The sequence below is a fragment of the Periplaneta americana genome, chromosome 3, assembly GCF_040183065.1.
Source record: "Periplaneta americana isolate PAMFEO1 chromosome 3, P.americana_PAMFEO1_priV1, whole genome shotgun sequence".
NCBI classification, from domain to species: Eukaryota; Metazoa; Arthropoda; class Insecta; order Blattodea; family Blattidae; genus Periplaneta; species Periplaneta americana.
Genome location: NC_091119.1, coordinates 92,005,612 through 92,032,790, shown reverse-complemented (window position 1 = coordinate 92,032,790; position 27,179 = coordinate 92,005,612). Strand labels below are relative to the sequence as shown.

The window sequence follows — 27,179 nt, the reverse complement described above, 5'->3', positions numbered from 1 at the left end:
CTAATACTCCTGCTGTCTTTACACCCGAGTGGACACTGAAGATGAATTCGTTACCACAATCCTAGCTGCCTTTCTCGTCGTACAACAGGCACCGCCGTCTTTTAAGAGTGCGGCAGAATTTCTTGCATTGTTGTACTGTATGTGTCGAAGTCGGTGGACGCCACTTCGAACAGTTACTATAAGATGTAAAATATTTTGAAAATGAAATAGTTTAAGGAAACGAGTATTTAATAGCTCGTGGAGTATCAAAATGTCATTACACCATTTGTTCTTTATTTAAACAACTCACGTTAAACCCTTCTACAGAGTGGAAGTAAAATAACCCTGTAGGTTTCTAAAGCGAATAGCTCATGTTGTATGTAGCAAAGAAGTGTAATAACCAGGGAACGGATTTATATGGACTAAAAATATATGAAATATGTAAATATATATGTAGTTATTTTTACCAAAATATGGAATTAAATATGGATTTTTACCAAAATATGGAATTAAATATGGACTTAAAATTATAAAAAAATGACTATGTACGTTAAATATTGGTACATTTTAATCAAACTAAACAAAAAATATAATGGACGTACCTTATCTTCCAATGTAGTTTCAACAAAACACAATTTTTATTGTCTGTTACCATAACAATAGGTTACAAACATTTCTTTCAAGTGCTGAAAAGTGAATCTTCTTCTATTGTCTCTGAGGATAGATTTATACTGACTAAAAGAGCGTTCGACGTCACAAGAAGTAACTGGTACATAATTCAATTTCACAATGTCTGCTGGGGATAAGTCCAAGTTAATCTTCACTGTTGATTCACCACTCATCACAGCAACAACCTTTTGTAGTTCTTCATATCCAGGGTTTTTTGAAAGTACAGTGTCCACCTTAGCTCTTACTGCATCTGCAACTTTACCTCTACCACGATTCAGTTGTTCCACAGTACTATTTATAATTTCAAAACTTTCAGATAGTGAAAGGTGCCTATTTTGGAGACTTTTGAGCGTTTTTATGATGCATGAAAATGTATGCTGAATGTGAGCTAAGTCATTCTTCACACTTATGTCACAGGTAACTGTTTTCGCAGTATCAATTGAGACTGCATCTTCAGAGTCCAATGCAAGGAGAACATTGTTAATAGAGTCTATATGTTCGGCATAATATTCAACTGCTTCTAGCCATGTACCCCATCTAGTTAAAATTGGCTTTGGTGGCAATGGAATTTCAGGGTACATTTCTTTCAACACGTTAACTCTACTGGGAGCTTTGAGAAATACTTTTTTCACTGATGAAATCAACAAATCTACTTTAGGGAAATTGTCTCTGACCACTTCTGCCACACGATGAAATGCATGCGCCACACAAGTAAAATGAGTCAATTTAGGATATACAACAGATAATGCTTGTCCAGCTTTGACCATATAAGGGGCAGCATCGCTAATAAAGAATAACACATTATCGTACATAATACCCTTTGGCCACAGGATACCCATAGCTTCGTTGAACAGTTTAACTATAGTTTTGTTATTGCACTTTTCTAGAACATCACAATGTAAAAGAATTCGTTCAGAATATTGTTCACTTAACAAACCGATAACTACATTACCAACAAGTCTACCTTCTTTGTCGGGAGTCTCATCAATGGAAACCCAAATTGAACTATCTTTAATTTCATCTCTTATCTTCTGTATTGTCTCATCGTAGATGGATGGAGCATACGTCTTCCTAAGTGTTGACTCATCCGGGATTGTATGTTGAGTATATTTTTCAAGGAATTCCCTGAAGACCTTATTCTTTAGTTTGTAGAGAGGAATATCAGCAGAGATGAGAGAACGGCACAGGTCGATGTTAAACTCAGATCTTACATTCGATGTTGTTGGTTGTGTTAAAAACAATTGTCTCTGCTTGGAATTTAGTTGTTTGTTGGCCTGATGTTTACTAGTTGTAATGTGTTGTTGCACCAGGAACTTTTGTGTAGATGATACTGCACACTGACACAAATTACAAAATAATATTTTATTGTCAGTTGATAAACCATCTTCTTTAAATTCTGAAATGTAACTTGTTAGTTTTGATTTTAAATTGACTGAATGACGTACTTTTGGCATATTTACCGTCTTTATAGTATGATTTACAAAACTGAACCTATGTGTACTCTGACTGGCATTTAACTGTTGAGCTGCACAACTGAAGTCTGTTAAAAATTTTAAATTAAATTAATACAGTTTTGTAACTTACTTTCCCATTGTTGATAGGACTGCTAATTTTCAAATAACTCTGATGTTAAAGGGATTACTGAACATGTGTTTAAATCTCTATTGTTGAAATGTATTTTTAAAAGTTAATGGAATTTTGTTTTGTTTTATTGTTAAACCTAATATAATATGGACTGTTTTATATGAAATATGGAAAATATATGGAAATTAACGAAAATATGTACTAAACTCTAAAATATGGAAAAATATGGAAAATAAAAGTAGGATTTTTCAACCCTACACATTGTGAAACATAAAGATAATGCAAAATATAAATTATATTAGCTTTATAAGTAAATATGTATTTACATATAAATCCTTTCCCTGGTAATAACATATTGGTGTCCACAACTGTGGAGTAACGGTTAGTGCGTCCTACCGCGAAACAAGGTGGCTCGGGTTTGAATCCCGGTTGGGGAAAGTTACCTGGTTGAGATGTTTTCCGGGGTTTTCCCTCAACCCAATATGAAAAAATGCTGGCTAACTTTCGGTGCTAGATCCCGGACTCATTTCTCCGGCATTATCACTTTCATTTCATTCAGACGCTAAATAACCTGAGATGTTGATACAGCGTCGTGAAATAACTCAATAAACAATAAATAAACATATTGGTGGGAAGTTCATACTTTTCTCAGAGAAAAATGTTCCCCCCCTCCCAAGTGTATAACATCCTCTTATTCGGTAACCATTGTGAGTAGAATCGTGATCTTTGTCCATATCGATAGCAAATCTAATAAAGAATCATTTATTCCTCTGGCGTATTTCAATAGCGTTTAATTTAAATTTAAAACCCCTAATTACAAGTTACTGAACGATGCAAGGAGAATCGCGTACAGAGACAGACTTGAATTCTTTGACCTCTTACATCTGTAAGACAAGAAGGACGACTGTATTAACGGCGATGTTGGCAGACTGCTGAATCTTCCAACTTAATTTTCTAATTAACCGTGCATATTTAATCACGAAACGTAATATAAGTGTTATGTTCCTTTAAGTGTACCCTACCGTCCCTTTCAATCTGCAGGGTTATTTCGCTTTCGCTGTGCGTGCGTGCGCATATATAAAATAATATAAACACAACAATTATGCATATTGTAATTTGCATTGCCAATTACTGAGCAGAAAGGGAAGAATACATTGTCAGGGTGTAATTTTCAATGTCTCTCACCGAGTGCAAATCCTGCTGTACTGAAAACATGTTCACTATGCCCCTAAAATTTTGACATATATTTTAGTTGTATTCTGTATGCACACTTGTGCGTAAGTAGATGAATTAGGAAGTACTATACGTTAGTAGGTGTGTATGCCTCTCGAAAGGGTAACGGACCTCGACTGTAAATTATAACGTAAGATTGTGCCTATGTAATATGAACAAGGCAGAAGCTAATAACTTGAGAAACTAAGTTGTTAGAAAACTTACGAAATGTATAACGAGAAAGTAGTTCTACACGTCATTTTCTTAATACTATTGCTTTTAATTTCCAAAGGGATATTTATTTCGTCATAAGCACTCTAGCCTGTTTCATTATGCTTTACTGTCCTGTCCCATCCTATAATAATAATAATAATAATAATAATAATAATAATAATAATAATAATAATAATTCTTTATTTATACTGGAAGAGTTAAGGCCATGGGGCCTTCTCTTACAAAGTCACAAAGTATACAAGCAGTTAAAATTTAACAAAAAGTTAAAGAACAGAATACTAACATATTACAAAAAAAAATAATAAGAATAGCATAATAAAATCGACACTAAACAACATGAAAATAATACCATAATAGAAAAAAGAAAGTAAAATACTGTACATTGGAATATAGTAAAAGCAACTCATTTAGTACAAATGGTTAATATGGAAAACGTAAGGTAGAATATAACAAAATGGAATGTAATAAAATAATAATAATAAAAGAAGAAAAGAAATACGAATATTAAATAAAATTCACAATAAAATGGCTTTGCTAATAAATTCATCGGCTGATAAAGAGAACAAAAAGGGGAAAGGAAGGAAATAAATATATAGCCTATATTTTTACAAAACTATCGCAGAGAAAAGGGCTTATAACTGAAAGGAATCTGAATTGAAAAAGTGCAATTTTAATTTATTTTTGAAACTAGACAATGTCCGACAGTCTCTGACATCCTAGGCTTTCCATACATATTAAGATGTGGGTTTCATGCAAATTATTTCGTGTCCTCCAGGCATTGCTCACCTGCTGCCTCGGGGAGCCGGTGTTGGAGGCGATGCGTCCGTCCCAAATCCGCAGCCGGGCGTTGCACTCCGCGCCCAGCTCGTAGGCGGCGGGGTCCGCGCTGGCCGCGTGGTACTTGACAAACGACAGCCACACCGTCTCGTGCCGGCGGCCCTGGAAGTGGTAGCGGCAAGTGGTGTTCGGCGGCAGCGAGTGGCGGGGGTTCTCCAGCACGCCCCACGACGAATCGAAGCTCGTCAGCAGGAACTCACAGTGGCTGCCCTCACGCACGAAGCTGTGTGACCGCGAATCCACCAAAATCACCTGGAAAGACAACGTCCGTGTAAGCTTAATTAATTTTTTTTTGTTTTTTTACATACGTAATATCACGAAATTCATTTTAGAAAGAGTACGAAACTCCATTCAGGAATGTTCAGAGTGGCATTTGTATCAAAGAGTGATTAATACCAAGTTATTATTACTGTAAAGGCCCATTCACAATGAAAATTAAACGAAACCGTAACATAAACACAGAAGTTTGCGCCCAGGCTACCAAATGGGATCATTCACAACGATTCACATAAGCATTGACATAAACATTACCGTAAGACGCAAATTCCAAACGTTCATGCTTATGCTTACGTGATTTGCAAACAGAACACAATCGTGGAGCGCTGAAGTATACGACAGAATATGAGGAAATGGCGTCGTTGTTCCATGGTTACCAAATATGTTTGCTGTTATGTTTATGTTCCCATCGTGAATGATGGTATGACTTCTTGATTTTACCGTAACGTTTATATTCTTAAGTTAACGCTTACGTTATGTTTAATTTTCATTGTGAATGAGCCTTTATTACTCGTATCACTACGACCTGACAATTCGTCCTAGATATTTTGTTCTAACTTCCCAAGCAGGCGCATTCTCAATTTACAGCGCTAAGCTTCGCCTTTGATCAGACTAATGACTTTCAAGGCAACAACTGTTATCAATTTCACTATGCTGTCACCTAGTGACTGCAAAAGAAATCACGTTATAACTCTTACGGAATTGCATAAATAATAAGTTGCAACTATAGGCCTACTTCCAAAATGTCTTTTCGACAATGGAGGCTCTGGTGGTTGTTTTCTTCATGTGTTGCCATTTCATAAAATGGGAATGGCCAATCTGATATATGATAAAGGTTGGTAATATTGTGATACTAATAATATTATGATAGTACTTTTTGAGAAATAATTACAGTTTTACTGAGCGAGAGAAGGACCGGTTTTGTGCAGAAACACGTTGACGCAAAAAACCGATCTTCCTCTCCCTCAGTAAAATTGTAAAACATTCTCAAAAATAACTATCATAGCTAATATTATAAATATCACAATATTACCAACCTTACCCTACAGTATATGTGGTCAGAGGTTTCGCCAATTATCAGATTTGGAGCAAATCATCACGCTTGTCCTTAGAATAGCCCTATCCACTCGTTGCCATCCGGCGATCAGGAGATGCTATAGAATATAGATGTACAATTGTAACTCGTAAGAAGTAACCCATGGCGTAAACAACCCGCAGCGCTTATTTTTTAAGATCTTTTTTCCTATTTTATATGGAAAGTTATTGACCTTAGCAAATCATGCTTGACGGGCAATGGTTCTATACGCGTTTGGACACCCATGCTGTAGAATGATAATGAAATTTATATCGGACAGTACTATTTCGAAGCCAAACATTGAGAAACGAGAGAACTCCGGAAAAAAATGGCGGGCGCATAGCTTTACATAGCTGTGCACATCAGAGACCTGCAAGAGAGCGATGCTTAACGATATCTGAGATCGGTTTTACCGAATGCTCTTCGTGTGTAATCGCTCGAGCTCGGGTTTGGCCTCCGCTCGCTCGAGCTCGCCCGGGGGATCGCTCCCCTGTCAGAACGAGCGCTCGCTTCAACCACTGTAAGCGAAGCAGTATGCTACAGTACTACGTAGTACAGTACTGGTAAAAATAGAATGAATTCATTCGAATTATTTGATTATCAAAACCATTCGAAATAATAGAAATATCCACAATATCACTCGATTATTCATTGGCTTTGCTTACCACCACAACAAGCCGTATGAAGTTATACAAAATATGTACTCGCATAACAGAATATGTTCCATTTTATGATAATGATAAGAGCTTCGAGTTCAGAATCATATGACGCAACAATAGAATGATAAGCTTCGAATGTTCTGTGTGGGTGTTGCGTACTGACTCTTCTAACAGCCCCAGTATCTGACCCTGATCTTCATTAAATTAAACACCTGACCTACATGGCGATAAGAAAAAAGAGCGCTGCTCACAGACTAGACCTACGTATAGAAAGAGTAATCATCAGGGAACGGATTTATATGGACTAAAAATATATGAAATATGTAAATATATATGTAGTTATTTTTACCAAAATATGGAATTAAATATGGATTTTTACCAAAATATGGAATTAAATATGGACTTAAAATTATAAAAAATGACTATGTACGTTAAATATTGGTACATTTTAATCAAACTAAACAAAAAATATAATGGACGTACCTTATCTTCCAATGTAGTTTCAACAAAACACAATTTTTATTGTCTGTTACCATAACAATAGGTTACAAACATTTCTTTCAAGTGCTGAAAAGTGAATCTTCTTCTATTGTCTCTGAGGATAGATTTATACTGACTAAAAGAGCGTTCGACGTCACAAGAAGTAACTGGTACATAATTCAATTTCACAATGTCTGCTGGGGATAAGTCCAAGTTAATCTTCACTGTTGATTCACCACTCATCACAGCAACAACCTTTTGTAGTTCTTCATATCCAGGGTTTTTTGAAAGTACAGTGTCCACCTTAGCTCTTACTGCATCTGCAACTTTACCTCTACCACGATTCAGTTGTTCCACAGTTCTATTTATAATTTCAAAACTTTCAGATAGTGAAAGGTGCCTATTTTGGAGACTTTTGAGCGTTTTTATGATGCATGAAAATGTATGCTGAATGTGAGCTAAGTCATTCTTCACACTTATGTCACAGGTAACTGTTTTCGCAGTATCAATTGAGACTGCATCTTCAGAGTCCAATGCAAGGAGAACATTGTTAATAGAGTCTATATGTTCGGCATAATATTCAACTGCTTCTAGCCATGTACCCCATCTAGTTAAAATTGCTTTGGTGGCAATGGAATTTCAGGGTACATTTCTTTCAACACGTTAACTCTACTGGGAGCTTTGAGAAATACTTTTTTCACTGATGAAATCAACAAATCTACTTTAGGGAAATTGTCTCTGACCACTTCTGCCACACGATGAAATGCATGCGCCACACAAGTAAAATGAGTCAATTTAGGATATACAACAGATAATGCTTGTCCAGCTTTGACCATATAAGGGGCAGCATCGCTAATAAAGAATAACACATTATCGTACATAATACCCTTTGGCCACAGGATACCCATAGCTTCGTTGAACAGTTTAACTATAGTTTTGTTATTGCACTTTTCTAGAACATCACAATGTAAAAGAATTCGTTCAGAATATTGTTCACTTAACAAACCGATAACTACATTACCAACAAGTCTACCTTCTTTGTCGGGAGTCTCATCAATGGAAACCCAAATTGAACTATCTTTAATTTCATCTCTTATCTTCTGTATTGTCTCATCGTAGATGGATGGAGCATACGTCTTCCTAAGTGTTGACTCATCCGGGATTGTATGTTGAGTATATTTTTCAAGGAATTCCCTGAAGACCTTATTCTTTAGTTTGTAGAGAGGAATATCAGCAGAGATGAGAGAACGGCACAGGTCGATGTTAAACTCAGATCTTACATTCGATGTTGTTGGTTGTGTTAAAAACAATTGTCTCTGCTTGGAATTTAGTTGTTTGTTGGCCTGATGTTTACTAGTTGTAATGTGTTGTTGCACCAGGAACTTTTGTGTAGATGATACTGCACACTGACACAAATTACAAAATAATATTTTATTGTCAGTTGATAAACCATCTTCTTTAAATTCTGAAATGTAACTTGTTAGTTTTGATTTTAAATTGACTGAATGACGTACTTTTGGCATATTTACCGTCTTTATAGTATGATTTACAAAACTGAACCTATGTGTACTCTGACTGGCATTTAACTGTTGAGCTGCACAACTGAAGTCTGTTAAAAATTTTAAATTAAATTAATACAGTTTTGTAACTTACTTTCCCATTGTTGATAGGACTGCTAATTTTCAAATAACTCTGATGTTAAAGGGATTACTGAACATGTGTTTAAATCTCTATTGTTGAAATGTATTTTTAAAAGTTAATGGAATTTTGTTTTGTTTTATTGTTAAACCTAATATAATATGGACTGTTTTATATGAAATATGGAAAATATATGGAAATTAACGAAAATATGTACTAAACTCTAAAATATGGAAAAATATGGAAAATAAAAGTAGGATTTTTCAACCCTACACATTGTGAAACATAAAGATAATGCAAAATATAAATTATATTAGCTTTATAAGTAAATATGTATTTACATATAAATCCTTTCCCTGGTAATCATCATACTGAAATTTTATTGAACAATTCATCCATGCATTCGAATGATTTAATCCTACAATGGAATCATCATTATAGAAATCATTCGATTGTTCTCAACAATTATATATTTAGTGGAAATTTAATTAATTACACATTTTTCTTTGTTTAGATTGAAATAGCCTGAAATGATTTTCTGTATATATATATATATATATATATATATATATATATATATATATATATATTTCGTTCCTACTTAGTTTAACAATTAATCGTGATAATTACTGTAAATGCAAATGAAATGTTTGGTTATATTACTATAAAACGTATATGAAACAGACAAATTACATTTAATACGTGGTAACTAAAAATGTCTATCGATGTATGAAATGCAAATAATAAATTAGTAGCGATATATTTTGTTTCATCTCGGACGTAGTATGAACTTTACTCATACTAACTTGGGAATATTTTTATTTTTTATTTTAGTAGGTTATTTTACGACGCTTAGGTTATTTAGCGTCTGAATCAAATGAAGGTGATAATGCCAGTGAAATGAGTCCGGGGTCCAGCACCGAAAGTTACCCAGCATTTGCTCGTCTTGGGTTGAGGGAAAACCCCGAAAAAAACGTCAACCAGGTAACTTGCCCAGACCAGGATTCGAACCCGGGCCACCTGGTTTCGCGCTGACCGTTACTCCACAGGTGTGGACAATCCTATGTACTTTAAGGTAATCTTATCCCTTACTTCTCCGAATTTAGTCCAAGCAGAGCTAGTAACTGCTTTCCCTTTTTTCCACTACTCTGACTCTGCTGATTTAACTTTATTTTCGGCATATACTTCTGACATCGTGTCTTGTAACCTTTTACCATCAACAGAGACGGTGTCCGAGCCTCTGCTTGAGATCGACGTCGATACTACTGAATCATCTTCAACATTCGTTTTGATGAAACGTACTATCAGACAAGCCTACAATTCACCTACTGCTACAGGAAGAGCACTCATGAACACCGAGCGCTCGTCCTCAGACCCGATCGCTCGGTGTGTTTCTTTACTTCGTGATTTATCGGAAATATTCGTAGATGATCGCTATTCATTCCGTCAGTGCCTTCCTGGACTGATAACGATATCCCGCGCTCGCTCTGATGCAGGTCTCTGGTGCATATCACGCACAACTACGTTTGGGTGCGACACTTGTCAAGAAGGAGAGTAAGGGGAATATAAGGAAAATAAGCTGAAGACAAGGAGAAGACAAGAGAACAAGGAGTAGACAAGAAGACCAAGGGGTCGAAAAGATGAACAAGTGGAATACAGGGAGAACAAAGGAAAGACAAGGCGAGAGGGTTTCATTATTATGTGACAGTAAATTCCCAACTAGTCCAGGGGCGTATTTTGCGGGCTACCGGGGCTACCGGCGGTAGCCCAAGGAAATTACAAAAGAAAAAGTTTATAATATAACATTATGTAATAATTTTGTATTATTAGTTTTACCATAGTAATTAAAATTAAAGTAATTGTTAGATATATTTTGTGTAATAATAGGGTCAGCGGTAGCCCAAACCCTTTAACCAGTATACGCCACTGCGGCAACTACCCCTGATACCTAGTTAGGAGAAAGACGTACATAGTTCCAAGTCAAAACTAAATTGCACTACAAATACCTCTAGGCTATATGTATTTGTGAATGAAAAATCACAAATGTAACTGTAACTCGAACCTCGACCACCTGCGGAAAGGCTGCTTATATCTATCAGTCTGTAATATGCAACATTTGCTTTTCGAGGCATACGGCAAGTGTCTTGTCAATGAGCTAGTCACGAAGGCAATGAGGAAATGGGTGAAAAATACGATCTCTCAGGAAAGAAACACAAGCATGTCCATCAGTGATGAATGAATTTAGATTGATGCAGCTGTTTTATTAGTAACTGAAGAAGCAAGTCATAACTTTAAACATGCAGATCAACATATTTTATTCAAGATGTGTGAAATAGACACAAAATGACAGAAATGAATAATTTCAAGGGAAAAATTGTTCCGGGACGGGTATCGATTCCGGGACCCTTCGCTTTGCGCACATCGTCCTGGGTAGCTCAGTCGGTAGAGCATTCGAGCGCCAAGAGAAGGGTCCCGGGATCGATACCCGGCCCGGAAACAATTTTTTTTTTCTTAAAATTATTCAAGTCTGCTTCACAGGGAGCTTTACCTGAAAGCCAGATTTGCAAAATGACAGAAACTTTTATTCTGTTATTAATACATTCGAAGATTAGATTATATACTGTATTATACCTACAATACAGCGTCACCTTACAAATTATATTATTATTACTATTATTATTATTACCATTAATATTAATTTTTCTATTATTTAGTATCCTGCACAGTAATTAAATCTCATTACTAAGCCTTTCTATTAATTATTATCGGTAATTGTTCTATAATCTTTAGTTATTATATTATAAAATTAAGTCAACCATTTATTCCCTTAGATTTAGGACAAGGAATTGACAAATGAACATAATGAGTCGTCTACATATTAGGCGTAGCTGTAAAATTGTATTGCAAATTGTATAGATTATTTCAACTCTACGTACTGAATTCGGCTGAAGATTTAATGACTAGGATTGCCTGAAAACGGGTTTTAAAATATTTTCTATGCAACAAAGTCATAGACTCTATGCAGTTCCAGTTGATGTGCTACCAAATTACATTTTTAGAATAATTCATAGACCTCAAATATGGCGCTGAAATGAAGGTAGAATTGGTGGAAAAAGAAAGCTTGTGAGAATTTTACAAAATGTTCCGAATTACCTGTTATTAACTTGTTCAACATACTGTGTGAACGACTATTTCGCTGGTAAAAAATGAATAATCCTTTACTTATCGAATTAGTCTGAAATGTGCTTTAACAATAACTTAGACATTGCTCAAGTTATTACATCGAATATCGAGTAGTGGATGATAGGAAAGTCTTAGAAAGAAAATAGTTGTGCAGCAAACGAATATGCCTTAGATAAGTGCTATATATTGTTGCTATATTTTGTACTCGGCTGTCTTTAATTTATGTCTGTTTCTGCTTGCTCATTAAAAGTAGCCTGCAAATATTTTCTGTTTCATTTTGATAAATAGTTTTCAATTGGTAGGGAACGTAAATTATATTGGATATAATTTTTCGTTGTGAAATATACTAATATGACATTAAGAAAAATATAATTTTACTGAGCACGAGTTCTCCTTTTCAGGGGCGAGCTAAAGTTTTTTCTGTATATATTATATGTTATATTATAATTATTAGCAAAATAATAAATAAATAAATACATTTATTATTTCAATTTATTTGTTGCCTTACATAGCGTTAGAATATTTAATACATAATTTTAAGTATTCTTCCTCTGTTTTCTTGAACATAAACCTGATGAAAGAAAATTCACTATGTAATGACAGTAAACCAATGCAGGATATTTTCAAATTTCTCTCAGAAGACGTTGCCAGCACACTTGGGCCTAGTCATAACGATACGAGTAGATCTAAGGACCGATATCTGGATTTAAGCCAAGTAGCGAAGCCCTTTAGGACATTTTGATGCACATGACCGACCTAGACAAACACTCCACTGCACCGCAAGGCTTAAGACTACTTTAACACGCGGAAATATAATGGACCTCATTTGAATTCAGGTAAAATTGTGAGCTGGATGTAAGCGTTTTGTCATGCTCCTTTATGTCTTGATCTTCTCTATCATGTCTTGTTAGTTCTTGGTCGTAATTTTCCGAACAATCTGTATATTCATATGGAGTGTTTTGGGTATACTCTTGAAAAACTCGAAGATATGTTCTCAAGCACATTAAACACCTACACAAATGAACGTATTCAAAACTGAATAGTTACAAATATAACTGCACGAGAAACTGTACAATTTCTTGTTATTCCAATCATTAAACCTGTATAATTATTGCTCATGATGTGATCATAGTCCACGAGTCGATAGTAATCTGTACACGAATGCTAGCACGTGATGAGTGTTGGCGTGTTGGGATTCAAGAATCAAAGTGCCACATCCAATTTTCGTTTTATTAGGTAATTCTGATCTTGTACTAGCACTATGCTTTAGCTGTCTTCGTCCCTCTAATAGCAGACAAATGTATTGCTACTCAATGAGAACATTTTGAAACACAAATTAATAAGCGAATCGCTTAACTTCGTTCGAGAGTTCTATAAATTAATGTAGTTCGTTTGTATAATAGCTGCGAATATATTGAATAAGCAGTCGTGGACAGCCGATAAGGGATGGTCCTCCAGCTTGGGAGTTGGGCGAAGGGCTAACAATCCATCACCGTAAAAAACAGCTTGTTACGAAACCTAACAATAAGCCTCGCAATGGGACTGATTTTCCGGCACGACCACAAGACTAACTGTACTAACTTTCGAGGAATAGGCCTATCACTTTTGTTGATGTCGTACAAAATGTTATCGAATATCCTTTTGAGAAGATTAACTCCGTATGTAGATGAAATTATTGGGGATCATCAGTGTGGTTTCAGGCGTAATAGATCGAGTATTGATAAGATTTTTTGTATTCGACAGATACTGGAGAAAAAATGGGAGTATAAGGGTACAGTACATCAGTTATTCATAGATTTCAAAAAGGCGTATGACTCGGTTGAGAGAGAAGTTTTATATAATATTCTTATTGAATTTGGTATTCCCAAGAAACTAGTTCGATTAATTAAAATGTGTCTTAGTGAAACTTACAGCAGAGTCCGTATAGGCCAGTTTCTATCTGATACTTTTCCAATTCACTGCGGGCTAAAGCTGGGAGATGCACTATCACCTTTACTTTTTAACTTTGTTCTAGAATATGCCATTAGGAAAGTTCAGGATAACAGAGAGGGTTTGGAATTGAACGGGTTACATCAGCTTCTTCTCTATACGGATGACGTGAATATGTTAGGAGAAAATCCACAAACGATTAGGGAAAACGCGGAAATTCTACTTGAAGCAAGTAAAGAGATAGGGTTGGAAGTAAATCCCGAAAAGACTAAATATATAATTATGTATCGTGATCAGAATATTGTACGAAATGGAACTATAAAAGTTGGAGATTTATCCTTCGAAGAGGTGGAAAAATTCAAATATCTTGGAGCAACAGTAACAAATGTAAATGACACTCGGGAGGAAATTAAACGCAGAATAAATATGGGAAATGCCAGTTATTATTCGGTTGAGAAGCTTTCGTCATCTAGTCTGCTGTCAAAAATCTGAAAGTTAGAATTTATAAAACAGTTATATTAGCGGTTGTTCTATATGGTTGTGAAGCTTGGACTCTCACTTTGAGAGAGGAACAGAGATTGAGGGTTTTTGAGAATAAGGTTCTTAGGAAAATATTTGGGGCTAAGAGAGATGAAGTTACAGGAGAATGGAGAAAGTTACACAACGCAGAGCTGCACGCATTGTATCCTTCACCTGACATAATTAGGAACATTAAATCCAGACGTTTTAGATGGGCAGGGCATGTGGCACGTATGGGCGAATCCAGAAATGCATATAGAGTATTAGTTGGGAGGTCAGAGGGGAAAAGACCTTTGGGGAGGCCGAGACGTAGATGGGAAGATAATATTAAAATGGATTTGAGGGAGGTGGGATATGATGATAGGGACTGGATTAATCTTGCTCAGGATAGGGACCAATGGCGGGCTGATGTGAGGGCGGCAATGAACCTCCGGGTTCCTTAAACGCCAGTAAGTAAGTAAGTAAGTAAGTAAGTAAGTAAGTAAGTTTGTATAATAATGCTAGATTCACAGTTTTGCTTTACTTGATGTTTTATATGTGTGCCAACGTTTCTCATACAATATCTTAAATAAAGAATGATATATTACTATGTCAAGTTCAAAACTTGTGATTTTCTGAGTTTACCCAGTATCACAAAACTTCTTAATTTAAAAAAATAATTGTAGTACTTGTTCGAAACTTTTCCTTAACTGGAATATACAATTCAATTTTATTATTAACAGCAATATACCTCATTTTGGTTTCAGTTAAAAATAAGGCAAATATGTGTTGAGTATTTTTAATTCAACCAAATAGCATAAAACTAATTCATAGTGGTAATGCTAGTCTAGCAAAATAATATTAACAATAGGAATTCCAGACTTATTCCGGGAACTATGTTTTGTTCAGGCGCTGTCTGTAATGATAATTAAATCTGGTGAGCAAGCTTGCAGGATGAGGTTTTTCCCAGGATTTTAGAGTTTTCCAAAAATTTCACATTTCATTCTACCAAGGCATTCGATTTCGTCCTGCACTACTCTTAATAGCATATAATTTTATCATAAGATTATATTTGCAGGATAAGGTGTAAGAGCGTCGGTGAGATGAGTAGTCAGTTTAAATGTTTCTATGTTAAAATTTCACGTGTATTAGTTGCTAGACGGAGACGCTTAATGGGAAGTAGCAGTAGTTTATTTAAAGGCGTTTCAACTGATGCGGATACTCTGCGTCTAATTTAGACATGAACGAGATATGGCCGATAAATATTGCCTGAATATATTAGAACTGAATTCGTTTACGTGAAATAATGGCCCTCGCCAGTATTTAACCTCCGAACTTCAGACCCAACATAATATTAAAATGGATTTGAGGGAGGTGGAATATGATTATAGAGAATGGATTAATTTTGCTCAGGATAGGGACCAATATGGCGGGCTTATGTGAGGGCGGCAATGAACCTCCGGGTTCCTTAAAAGCCAGTAAGTAAGTAAGTACTTCAGACCCAACAGTCGGCCTCGGTAGCGCAGTCGGTATAGCGCTGGCCTTCTGTGCTTCAGGTTGTGGGTTCGATCCCAGCCTAGGTCTATGGCATTTAAGTGTGCTTAATCCACTATAACACTGATGACCACGTGTATCAGTGTCGGTTACTGCATCCAACGGCTAAAATTGCCACCTAACCCCTGGTTAATTATTTTTACGGTGCATCGACCTCAGGACTTAATCAGGATATTAACCACGGTAATTTCTAACCGGTCATATTCGAGCGGTTAAAGGAGAAAACCAGTGATTAGTAAGCCTAGTAAAAGAAAATGACGGCCAGATCCACAGCCAATTCTTTCGAAGACGATTATTATTGTACTTGGATAGGGATTATGGCGATGGAAACAGAGAATCTCTACGAGAGATAAAGTGACAGAAAACTTCAGGAGAGATTTCGTTTATGAAAATCTATCCTGTCATTTATACTGCAATGAATGCATCACATGGTATAACCCACACTCATATTTCTCCCACGAATCGGCGGCTTATGTTACGAATCTATGCAGCTGATATTTTCAGTAGGTATTTTAAAAGGGAACACTCGAGTCTCTCTTCCTACGTCGCAGGCTGAACTAAGAGAGGTTACAGTCGAATCTTAGGATATGCACAATTCCCTGGTATAATTGAGGCCCGCGATTGTACAGTAGTGGCAAAAAAACCGGGCCGACCCTTGTAGCTGATTTCAGAGCCTTGTTCACTGCAGACCACGATAGTCTGGTAACCAAGACTTTGGTGGTTCGAATCCTGCCTGGGAAGGAAACTTTTTTTTTTTGTTCCCTATTCAAATTTATTCCCAATACTTTTCCTACCAGCCTATCGTGCTCTGGAGTGAACAAGGCTCTGAAATCAGTTACAAGGGTCGGCCCGGTTTTTTTTGCCACTACTGTACACACATATCTACTAAACTTCATTATTTTCCATTATGCATATTTCATCTTTTTTAACATAACATATTTAGTATTCTCAATATTTAAATCTAGTAATGAATCTCTTTCAATTTTCCATTTTGTACGATTTTAAGCTAACAGTACTGAAAAACAAATAAAAGCAACCCGCAAACATAACAGCTCCCAAAAACAGACAAACGCAACGGGAAAATATAGGCTACGTTCGTTTCAATGTACCACGAGTAAGCGCAGTCATTTTCAGATGCTGACTATCTTCTTTGCAGAGGTATGGATGCTCTCCTTTTACCATTTTATGTAAACAGTGTACCATCACAGACTTTACTCTGGTTAAATTAGGTGTGAACTATCCAAGTGTAAATAGCCGACGATTGTGAATGGTGCACATAAATTACATGGTTACTTTTTAACCGTGGTTTCCTAACCGACAGTTACCTACTATATTTTTAACCGAGGTTGATGCATTTCGCCATAAGAGAGATCGCTCTATGGACAATACCAGTACCTGCTCGCTTGTGGGATATGTTTCCGGTGCTAGAAACGGCACGCTTTGTGGTGACTCTACTGTCCAAGAGATTAGTATGCCAATCGTGGCCGCCTTAGTGGCATTCCGTTGGTATATGGGAACAATCTGTATTATGGTGACTGAGGAATGTGCCTCAGTCATCTCTACGGTTATACTCGGGACTAAAATCCCCCTGTAGTGTTTTGCATTCCTGTCATTTCTTCCTTCTCGATGTTGTATGCATAATGAACCTGCCTGGGCGATGTACACGTAAAACCCACGCGTTCCCCAAACATACAGATATACAAAAGACTGCAGAATTTTGGCTACAATTAAATTACAGTTGTCTGATCCACTAGCCTAGCTCAGACCGTAACGAGGCTGCGCTCGGAAGGCGTGGGTTCGAATTATCCTGGAGCTGGTTAACTGCTTGAGTTTTATTCGATGCTTACGCAATATGCAAGGCGAATATCAGATAGTTCCTCCACAAATTCTCGGACATCTATCACAAATTCTAGCGACGTTGCATATAGTAACACTATATTTGATTTATATAGTTAAAAACAGAGTTCAAAGTAATGACTTTAATAATGCAAAATGATCCGAATGAAATTACCTTCCAATTTTTTTAAATTTCTAATGCATATAATAGGATGTGAACATATAGCTAATCGGCGATATATGCAATTGAGGGGGAAAGGAACTAGCCATCCTACTCCATTATCTCCTGGCCTAGTTGCCTCATAAGTGGTGTCATGTTCATATCACTTGTGAGGTTCAGATCTGTCTTCGGGCAGTTGACTAAAAAACAACATAACAGGGTGTAAGGGGTATGTGCGCAAAAAATTTTAGAGTTAATTGGGGATAGTACCCTATAAGTTACTGAACCACAATATTATAAAATTCTCAGTCCTATATTTATTGGTTAGAATGAAAAAAATAACCCTTTTATACGTTTCTTAATATTTCATGTAAGAAGAGATCATGTATGTTGAAGTCTTTGTTGCACAGCAGCGAACATTCCTCTATTTGGAATCCGACTATCTATTTTTACCAACAGAGCTCCCTTGCCACGTTATCAGATTCTCCTGCTGGTCCATATATTAAACAAATTTTAGGTTATTCAACACTAGTCATTTTTTCCATTACGTTAAATATTCGCGATTGAGCTTCCTGGAAAGTTAAGAACTCTATAATTGAAACAGAATGTTTATGCTGAAGTACATAAATACGATCGAAATACGTGCACATAATATCGTCTAAATTTGACAGGCGTTTCATGACATGATCATGAAGACATTGTAATATTGAACATATTTATGGAAAAATTACACTACTCAACAAATTTGAACTTTTTTTTCCATAACATTAATAAAATAGGCTGATCTTAACTAATTTACATGCGCTGAACATGAAAATGACAATGAAAAGTTCGTAACACGTCACGTTTTTTTATCGATATTTACTTGATTCATTGAAAAATCAGGATTTTTTACCTATTAAAATTACTTTGTTCTCATTTTTTGGGTGAAAATTTCCAAGGCAGCTTAGATATGATAAAACTGATACATCAATAACTGATCAGCTATTAAGATTTATAAAAACCACTCTTCGTTCAATAAAATAGAGAAAGATAAAAAAAATACCTTCGTTTTTTCTCTTATGAGAACTGGAATCTTCCCTTCTTAAAAACTAGCAACAATCGCCCATCATCGCTGGATCCCATATTCCTTGATAGCGTTGCTCCATTGTAGCAATGTCTTGGTGAAATCGCTCTCCCTGCTCATCACTTACAGTCCCCAAGTTCTCAGGAAAGAAGTCCTAATGTGAATGTAAGAAGTGGATATTCAGTGCCATACTGCAGGCCATTTTTTTTTTGTAATTTCTTAGTAACGTCTCTGTTAATTGGCGATAATTTTCTGCTTTGTGATTCCCTAAAAAATCCTTGGATGCAAAAGATTTCCATGCTGGTAATTCCTTCGAGTTAGGTTTTTTCTCAAAAATGGTGTCCTTAAAGAGTTTTCTAATTTGTGGATCGACAATATGCCTTCTTTTAATTTAGTATCACTGATTTTAGGGAACAGAATCTGTAAGTGTTGAAAGGCTTCTCCACTCTCATCTAGAGCTTTCACAAAATTTTTCAATAGCCCTAGTTTTATATGCAGTGGAGGAAGAAGTACTTTTTTACGTTGCACTAGCGGAGGATATTTAATATTATGTTCACCAGGAATATAACCTTTTCTGATAGACGAGTTCTTCACCACATAATGTTGTGCTGTTGTTCGACGGTCCCACAAACATAATAAACAACATAACTTAGTAAACCCTCCTTGTAATCCAAGGAACAAAACTATATCTTTCAAATCCCCACAAATTTTCCAGCGATGTTCATTATAATTTACTGCATTCAATATTAGTGACATGTTTTCATAAGTTTCTTTCATAGTGACTGAATGAGCCACTGATGGAAGGTTTTGTATTGCCATTGTGCAATAAAACTGCTTTTAACCTTAGTTTTGATGAATCGATGAACAGTCTCCATTCTTCTGAATTATATTGAATATCTAATTCATCCATACGCCTGCTCACATTTTTGCACGCACAAACAGAATTTTCCATTACAAAATAACTAGTCAGTTCATCGTTTCGTTTTCTGAACACGGAAATCTTGGAATCTTTTGCTAATAAGTTCCATTCTTGTAATCTAGAACCTAATAGTTCAGCGTGTTGCTTGGAAAGATCTGAATCCCTAACTTGGTCATTAAGTTCTGCCTGTTATATCAGATGTGGTGTTCTATGATGTTCGGGAATGTAGGTGGTATCAACGGAAGTTGAAGGGTAGTCTGATTCTGATAGGTGTTCCTTGGAATGACATAATCTTCTCCACTGGGCGGAGGGATAGGGATAGGAAGTTCAGGAGAATGTGGCACGGGTATTATGGCTGGTGGAAAATTAGGATACACAATTTTATCTTTAGTTTTCCTTGAAAATCCCTGTGGTTTGACAATGCAGAAGTAACAATCTTCCAGATGACTGGTGGGCTGTCGCCAAATCATTGGAACAACAAAAGACATGTTGTTATTTTTCCCCCGCAACCACTCTGTTAACTTCACGTAGCATGTTACACAACAGACGTGTGGTGCCCAATTTTTATTTTTTTTTCACCCACTTTATAGCCAAAATACAAGCAGTATGGCTTTTTTACATTGTCTGTTATTTATCCATGTTCCATGTTATGATTTCAAAGTTAATTTCCCACAAACATAGTAGAAACTATTTGGAAAATGTTTGCAGGAACGACGATTGCTACCCATTTAATACTATTATAGAATAACTAGTACCGCTCACAACATGTTCACAATCAGAAGTAATCTCTAAATTGTTCATTTCTTGTCTCACAATACAACAACGACCATATTTTCTCCTTTCCCAATCAGTTACCGGTATAGCCAGATGTGACCTACCCTCCGTGCAGCTGCATAATAAGGGTAATAAAACAATAAACCATCGCTAGGGATGACTCTCATTCAACCCACAAAAGTGTAAGTAGGCTATGTTTAAAATGGTATCTTAAAAGAACGGAAATGATTTTGTAATTCTGTAAAAGATATACGTTAAAGAAAAGAACCTCTTTCAAAGTGTGTAGGTTATAAAACATTTTTATACGATTTGCTGACTAAAAATATAAATTTCTGAAAAAATGTGACGTGTAGGCACTTTTTCAATGCCATATTCGTAATCAGGACATACAAATTACATAAAAATAGTTATTCTTGTCCATGTTATGAAAACCTTGTTGAGTAGTGTTATCAGTCCAGTGGGGAAAAAATAAATAGCTTGCTGTTCCATTTGCATTTTTGTTAAATATTAAAATATTTAAACTATAACCTTTACACTTTGTATATGTATACATGCATGCATACATACATAGATACATACATACATATATACATACAGCCACCGGCGTGGCTCAGTCGGTTAAGGCGCTTCCTGCGGGTCTGAAGTTGCGTTCCGGCGCGAGTTCGATCCCCGCTTGGGCTGATTACCTGGTTGGGTTTTTCCTAGGTTTTCACCAACCGTAATGTGAATGCAAGGTAATCTATGACGAATCCTCGGTCTCATCTCGCCAAATATCATCTCGCTATCACCAATGTCATCGGCGCTAAATAACCTAGTAGTTGATACTGCGTCGTTAAATAACCAACTAAAATAAAATAAATACATACATACTTGCATACATACATACACACATACATACACACATGTGCAAATCTATCGCCTTATCTTTGTTTTAAAATAAATAATATTTTCACTGCATTATGTAAGCTATTATTGATGATTCATACATAGCAGAAGCACATTTCAAGTGCTGTGAAAGTAATTAGAAGTAGTTTGAATTGCCCTGCCATGAGAGTCGAGTTCAATTTTTTGCAATTAGCAGAATGAGCCGAGTGTGGAAAGTGTTTCAAATGTTTGTTCTATTGATTCTTCAATTTAATATTGACTAGCCTGGAACTGCTCGCTGAGATATTATTGGAAACCGTCCTCACCTGCAATAACATCACAATCTCTTTAGTACAGTACTACAGTCAATTGGAGAGCAAATAGTGGAACTGGAAATCACATTACTGAAAAATACAATGTTCGACTCTTCCTCTTTGACCTACAATTATTGGGAGAGAAAAAAAAAACTTTCGTTTACCTTACATTCAATAACTTCTTAAGGTAATTGTATCTCTTTTGGGTCAATTATTCTTGTGTTCACTTTAATCTTGAATTATTGTTGTTATAACTACAGTAGCCTAATATGATCATCACTATTATAATTATTAATTTTACAGTTGTTAAATAGATATAGCATTTCCTCGTGATCGATTGGGTGCTGTACATCTTATTAAACTACATATTTTCGGTTTGTATCTGGCTGAGGACGAAGGACATTTAAGGATGACGAAAGTTTACATCAGAGATTCTATCGGAATAGTGCAAAACTACGTGTCCCGTCCAATAGATTTTCTATAAAGGAATTGTGTGCAACATTTACCCACTGCATTTCATCCGTCTAAAAATTAAGCCCTGTTAGTCATTATCCTTTCTTAAAATGCCGCGAGGAAGAGAAAACGATTAAAGAGGTCAATACAGGGAGAGAGAACGATAGGAGTGAGATCAGAAAGGATCGTCTTCATAGATCACTTGGCAGAGTGCTGGTTTACGACTACCATGGGTCAGAGTTCCAATCCAGGCGAAAGTGGAGTTGTATTTGTGTAGAAAAAGACTAAACAGCAAGACTTTTTATTCGTATCTCGTCATTCCAAGAACACTGTACAACTCTCCTTCCATAATCATGTCCACTTCGGAAAAGAGAGGAGTTTGTGCCAAATCGTATCATACTATCGTCCGCTATGGCGGTTTGTCCAATGATTTATAGGTGGCAATAACGGTGGATTTTAGACGACTTATATATCTGCAAAAGACACACTAGAATTCCCCAGGCATGTCCCTTTTCTTGAAGGGTGTTTTCATAGCTCCATTTAATATAAGGCCTTGTCCAGCGAGAAGAGGCAACGCTGCGCATTCCTCTTGCAGTTGCACAGGTTGTCAATGTGTTCGATTTTTCTTCCCTTTTTTCAGTTTATTTGTCAGATCTGTTATTATCAACAGTGTAACAAATATTATCTACCTACCTACTTATCTATCTACTTGTATCTATCTATCTATCTATCTATCTATCTATCTATCTATCTATCTATCTATCTATCTATCTATCTATCTATCTATCTATCTATCTATCTATCTATCTATCTATCTATCTATCTATCTATCTATCTATCTATCTATCTATCTATCTATCTATCTACTTGTAACTATCTATCTACTCGTATCTATCTATCTATCTATCTATCTATCTATCTATCTATCTATCTATCTATCTATCTATCTATCTATCTATCTATCTATCTATCTATCTATCTATCTATCTATCTATCTATCTACTCGTATCTATCTATCTACTCGTATCTATCTATCTACTCGTATCTATCTATCTACTCGTATCTATCTATCTACTCGTATCTATCTATCTACTCGTATCTATCTATCTACTCGTATCTATCTATCTACTCGTATCTATCTATCTATCTATCTACTCGTATCTATCTATCTATCTATCTACTCGTATCTATCTATCTATCTATCTATCTATCTATCTATCTATCTATCTATCTATCTATCTATCTATCTATCTATCTATCTATCTATCTATCTATCTATCTATCTATCTATCTATCTATCTACTCGTATCTATCTATCTACTAGTAGTATCTATCTATCTATCTATCTATCTATCTACTCGTATCTATCTACTCGTATCTATCTATCTATCTACTCCTATCTATCTATCTATCTATCTATCTATCTATCTATCTATCTATCTATCTATCTATCTATCTATCTATCTATCTATCTATCTATCTATCTATCTGCCTGCCTGCCTGCCTGCCTATCTGTCTGTCTGTCTGTCTATCTATCTATCTATCTATCTATCTATCTATCTATCTATCTATCTATCTATCTATCTATCTATCTATCTATCTTATTTATTTATTTATATACTTTGGTGGAGTTAAGGCCATCAGGTGTTCTCGTCCATACCACCAGCAATGCAATACAACTACGAGAAAAAATTATACTACTGTAATAACGAGTGACAGAATGAGTATGACAGAAAGAACAATTGAACGTACAAGTAGAAATTTGAAAACAATAAAAATTAGTCTAACATATTAAATGATGCAAAAAAACAAAAAACAAAAAGTAAAAACATGTACAACAAATACCGACACAAAATAACATTGACACTCAACATTGGTGTTCAACAAAAAATTTGGGATACAGGAATGGAAAAATTTAGAACAAGTGACATTCCTCTCTTTTGCAGTGGACTTTTCATTAACAAGACATGACATTATGAAACTGTTGGTTTCTGAACAATATGAAAGTCTGTTTCTCTCCGTGCATGATAAACATATACTGTGTTAAATAAGTGAGAATGGAGTTAATATCATAAATCATTTTGTTAAATATTTGTATTTGCGGTAGTAAAAATATCGACAATGCAAGAATGACAACAGCAAGTGCATCAAGCATCTTCTGAATAATTACTTCAAGATACAAAATGATATGTTGAGCGCTTCAAACGTAAATACTGATAAAAAGTGTTAATTGTTAACACTGATATAGGCTTAATTATTTTGTAAGCGTTTTTATTTGCAACGTGTTATTCCTTCATTTAATTGTTTTCCTGCCCGTTTAAGTTGTTACTGAAAAATTTTACTTGGATAAAATAATCTGAAATTTCATGTATGGTCCGTCCGGTCGAACGTATGCGACTGGCGCGCAATGCGACGTTGCCAGTGGAGTAGGTCGCTGTCTTCTATTAAAATTACAGGTAACTATACTCTCTCTTGTTTGGGTCATGAAACCGCGGTAACAGGATTTCATCACGATCGCCGTCTAGTGTGTACACCGGTATACCTAACATACGGCCTGAACAATAAGACTCAATTCCACGTCAATAACGAAATGATGGGATATTGGAAGGGAAAACGGATTACCCTTAGATGAAGATGAAGCATGCCGAGAACACAGAGATTCTACTTCAAATCTCGTCATCTGAACCCGGGTATTCAGCGTGGAAATGCAACTTTCTAGTTGTCCGGGCTAACGGGCGGCGATTTTTAAATATAAATCTTTCGGGCCATCATGAAAACGCAGCGGTCTGATGTTCATTTATCAATAAGAAAAATTTACTGTAGCGCCTACACAAAATTGTAGCTGCTCGCTATGGTCCTTAGGAAGACAGCTGTCGGCTGATAATTTTTCCAATATCCAGAATTTGCATTATTTTCAATTTGCTCGCCAATTTGTTACAAAACTTACTTACAAATGGTTTTTAAGGAACCCGGAGGTTCATTGCTGCCCTCACATAAGCCCGCTATCGGTCCCTATCCTGTGCAATATTAATCCACTCTCTATCATATCCCACCTCCCTCAGATCCATTTTAATATTATCCTCCCATCTACGTCTCGGGCCCCCAAGTCTTTTACCCTCCGGTCTCCCAACTAACTATGCATTTCTGGATTCGCCCATACGTGCTACATGCTCTGCCCATCTAAAACTTCTGGATTTAATGTTTAATTAGTCAGGTGAAGAATACAATGCACATAGTTCTGCGTTGTGTAACCTACATCATTCTCCTGCAACTTCATCCCTTTTAGCCCCAAATACAGTACTTTCCTAAGAACCTTATTCTCAAACATCCTTAATCTCTGTTCCTCTTTCAAAGTGAAAGTCCAAGTTTCACAACCATACAGAACAACAGGTAATGTAACTGTTTTATAAATTCTAACTTTCAGATTTTTTGACAGCAGACTAGATGAGAAAAGCTTCTCAACAGAATAATAACAGACATTTCCCATATTTATTCTGCGTTTAATTTCCTCCCGAGTGTCATTTATATTTGTTACTGTTGCTCAAATATATTTGAATTTTTCCACCTCTTCGAAAGATAAATCTCCAACTTTTATATTTCCATTTCGTAGAATATTCTGGTCACGAGACATAATCATATACTTCGTCTTTTCGGGGTTTACTTCCGAACCTATCACTTTACTTGCTTCAAGTAAAATTTCCGTGTTTTCTCTAATCGTTTGTGGATTCTCTCCTAACATATTCACGTCATTCGCATAGACAAGAACTTGATGTAACTCGTTCAATTCCAAACCCTCTGTATTATCCTGAACTTTACTAATGGCATATTCTAGAGCAAAGTTAAAAAGTAAAGGTTATAGAGCATCTCCTTGCTTTAGTCCGCAGTGAATTGGAAAAGCATCGGATAGAAACTGGTCTATACAGATTCTGCTGTAAGTTTCACTGAGACACATTTTAATTAATCGAACTAGTTTCTTGGGAATACCAAATTCAATAAGAATGTTATATAAACTTCTGTCTTAACCGAATCATATGCCTTTTTGAAATCTATGAATGACTGATGTACTGTACCCTTATACTCCCATTTTTTCTCCAATATCTGTCGAAAACAAAAATTGTATCAACAGTCGATCTATTACGCCTAAAACCCACTGATGATACCCAATAATTTCATCTACGTATGGAGGTAACCTTCTCAAAAGAATATTGGACAAAATTTTGTACGACGTCAACAAAAGTGATATTCTTTGAAAGTTACCACAGTTAGTCTTGTCCACCTTCTTAAGAATAGGTACAATTATGAACTCCTTCCATTGTTCTGGTACAATTTCCTTTTCCCAAATAGCAAGTACAAGCTTATAAATTTCGCTAGATAATGCGCTTCCAGCTTCTTGTATTAATTCTGTTGGAATCTGATTAATACCTGAAGACTTGTACTTTTTCAGATTTTCTATCGCAACTCCGACTTCAGGAAGTGTGGGTTCGGGTATAAATGGCTCAGAAGTTTGTATTTAAATTTCGTCCCGATCATTTCTACTTGGCCTATGTACATTTAGTAGTTGCCCGAAATAGGTTTTCCATCTGTTCAGGATTGAATGAGAATCTGCAAGCAAGTCTCCATTCTCATCCTCGATCACGTTTACCCTTGCCTAATATCCGTTCTTAAATTCCTTTATACCCTTATACAAATCTCGAATGTTTTTATTTTTAACCATTGTCATTTACCATCGTTATCCTAATCATCATAATAAAAAATATCATCACCGTTAGGTATGCATCATACTTATCTCCAGGATTTAAAATGATATGTACACTGAATATCTTAGAGTTTTACAGTGTTTGTTTAGTTGCGAAGATTAAATTCGGAATCTGAAATAGTTGCCATTTTATGAGCGTCAAAAATAAAGCTTTCCTTTAGGTCTAAACGCATTATCGGTACTTAGGGAATATAACGTGCACCTCGTTTTAATAAATTCCACACTTTAAC

General features: G+C 35.9%; 1 protein-coding gene across 1 annotated transcript in view; it reads right to left on the bottom strand.

The window, feature by feature from the left end:
- Positions 1-4,237: 4,237 nt before the first annotated feature.
- LOC138696247 (uncharacterized) overlaps positions 4,238-27,179 on the bottom strand; it is a 657,385-nt gene continuing 634,443 nt past the window's right edge. Inside the window, exon 6 of the mRNA XM_069820936.1 lies at positions 4,238-4,767. Coding sequence (XP_069677037.1) covers positions 4,366-4,767 — 402 coding nt within the window. The 3' untranslated portion in view covers positions 4,238-4,365. The remainder of the gene's footprint in view (positions 4,768-27,179) is intronic.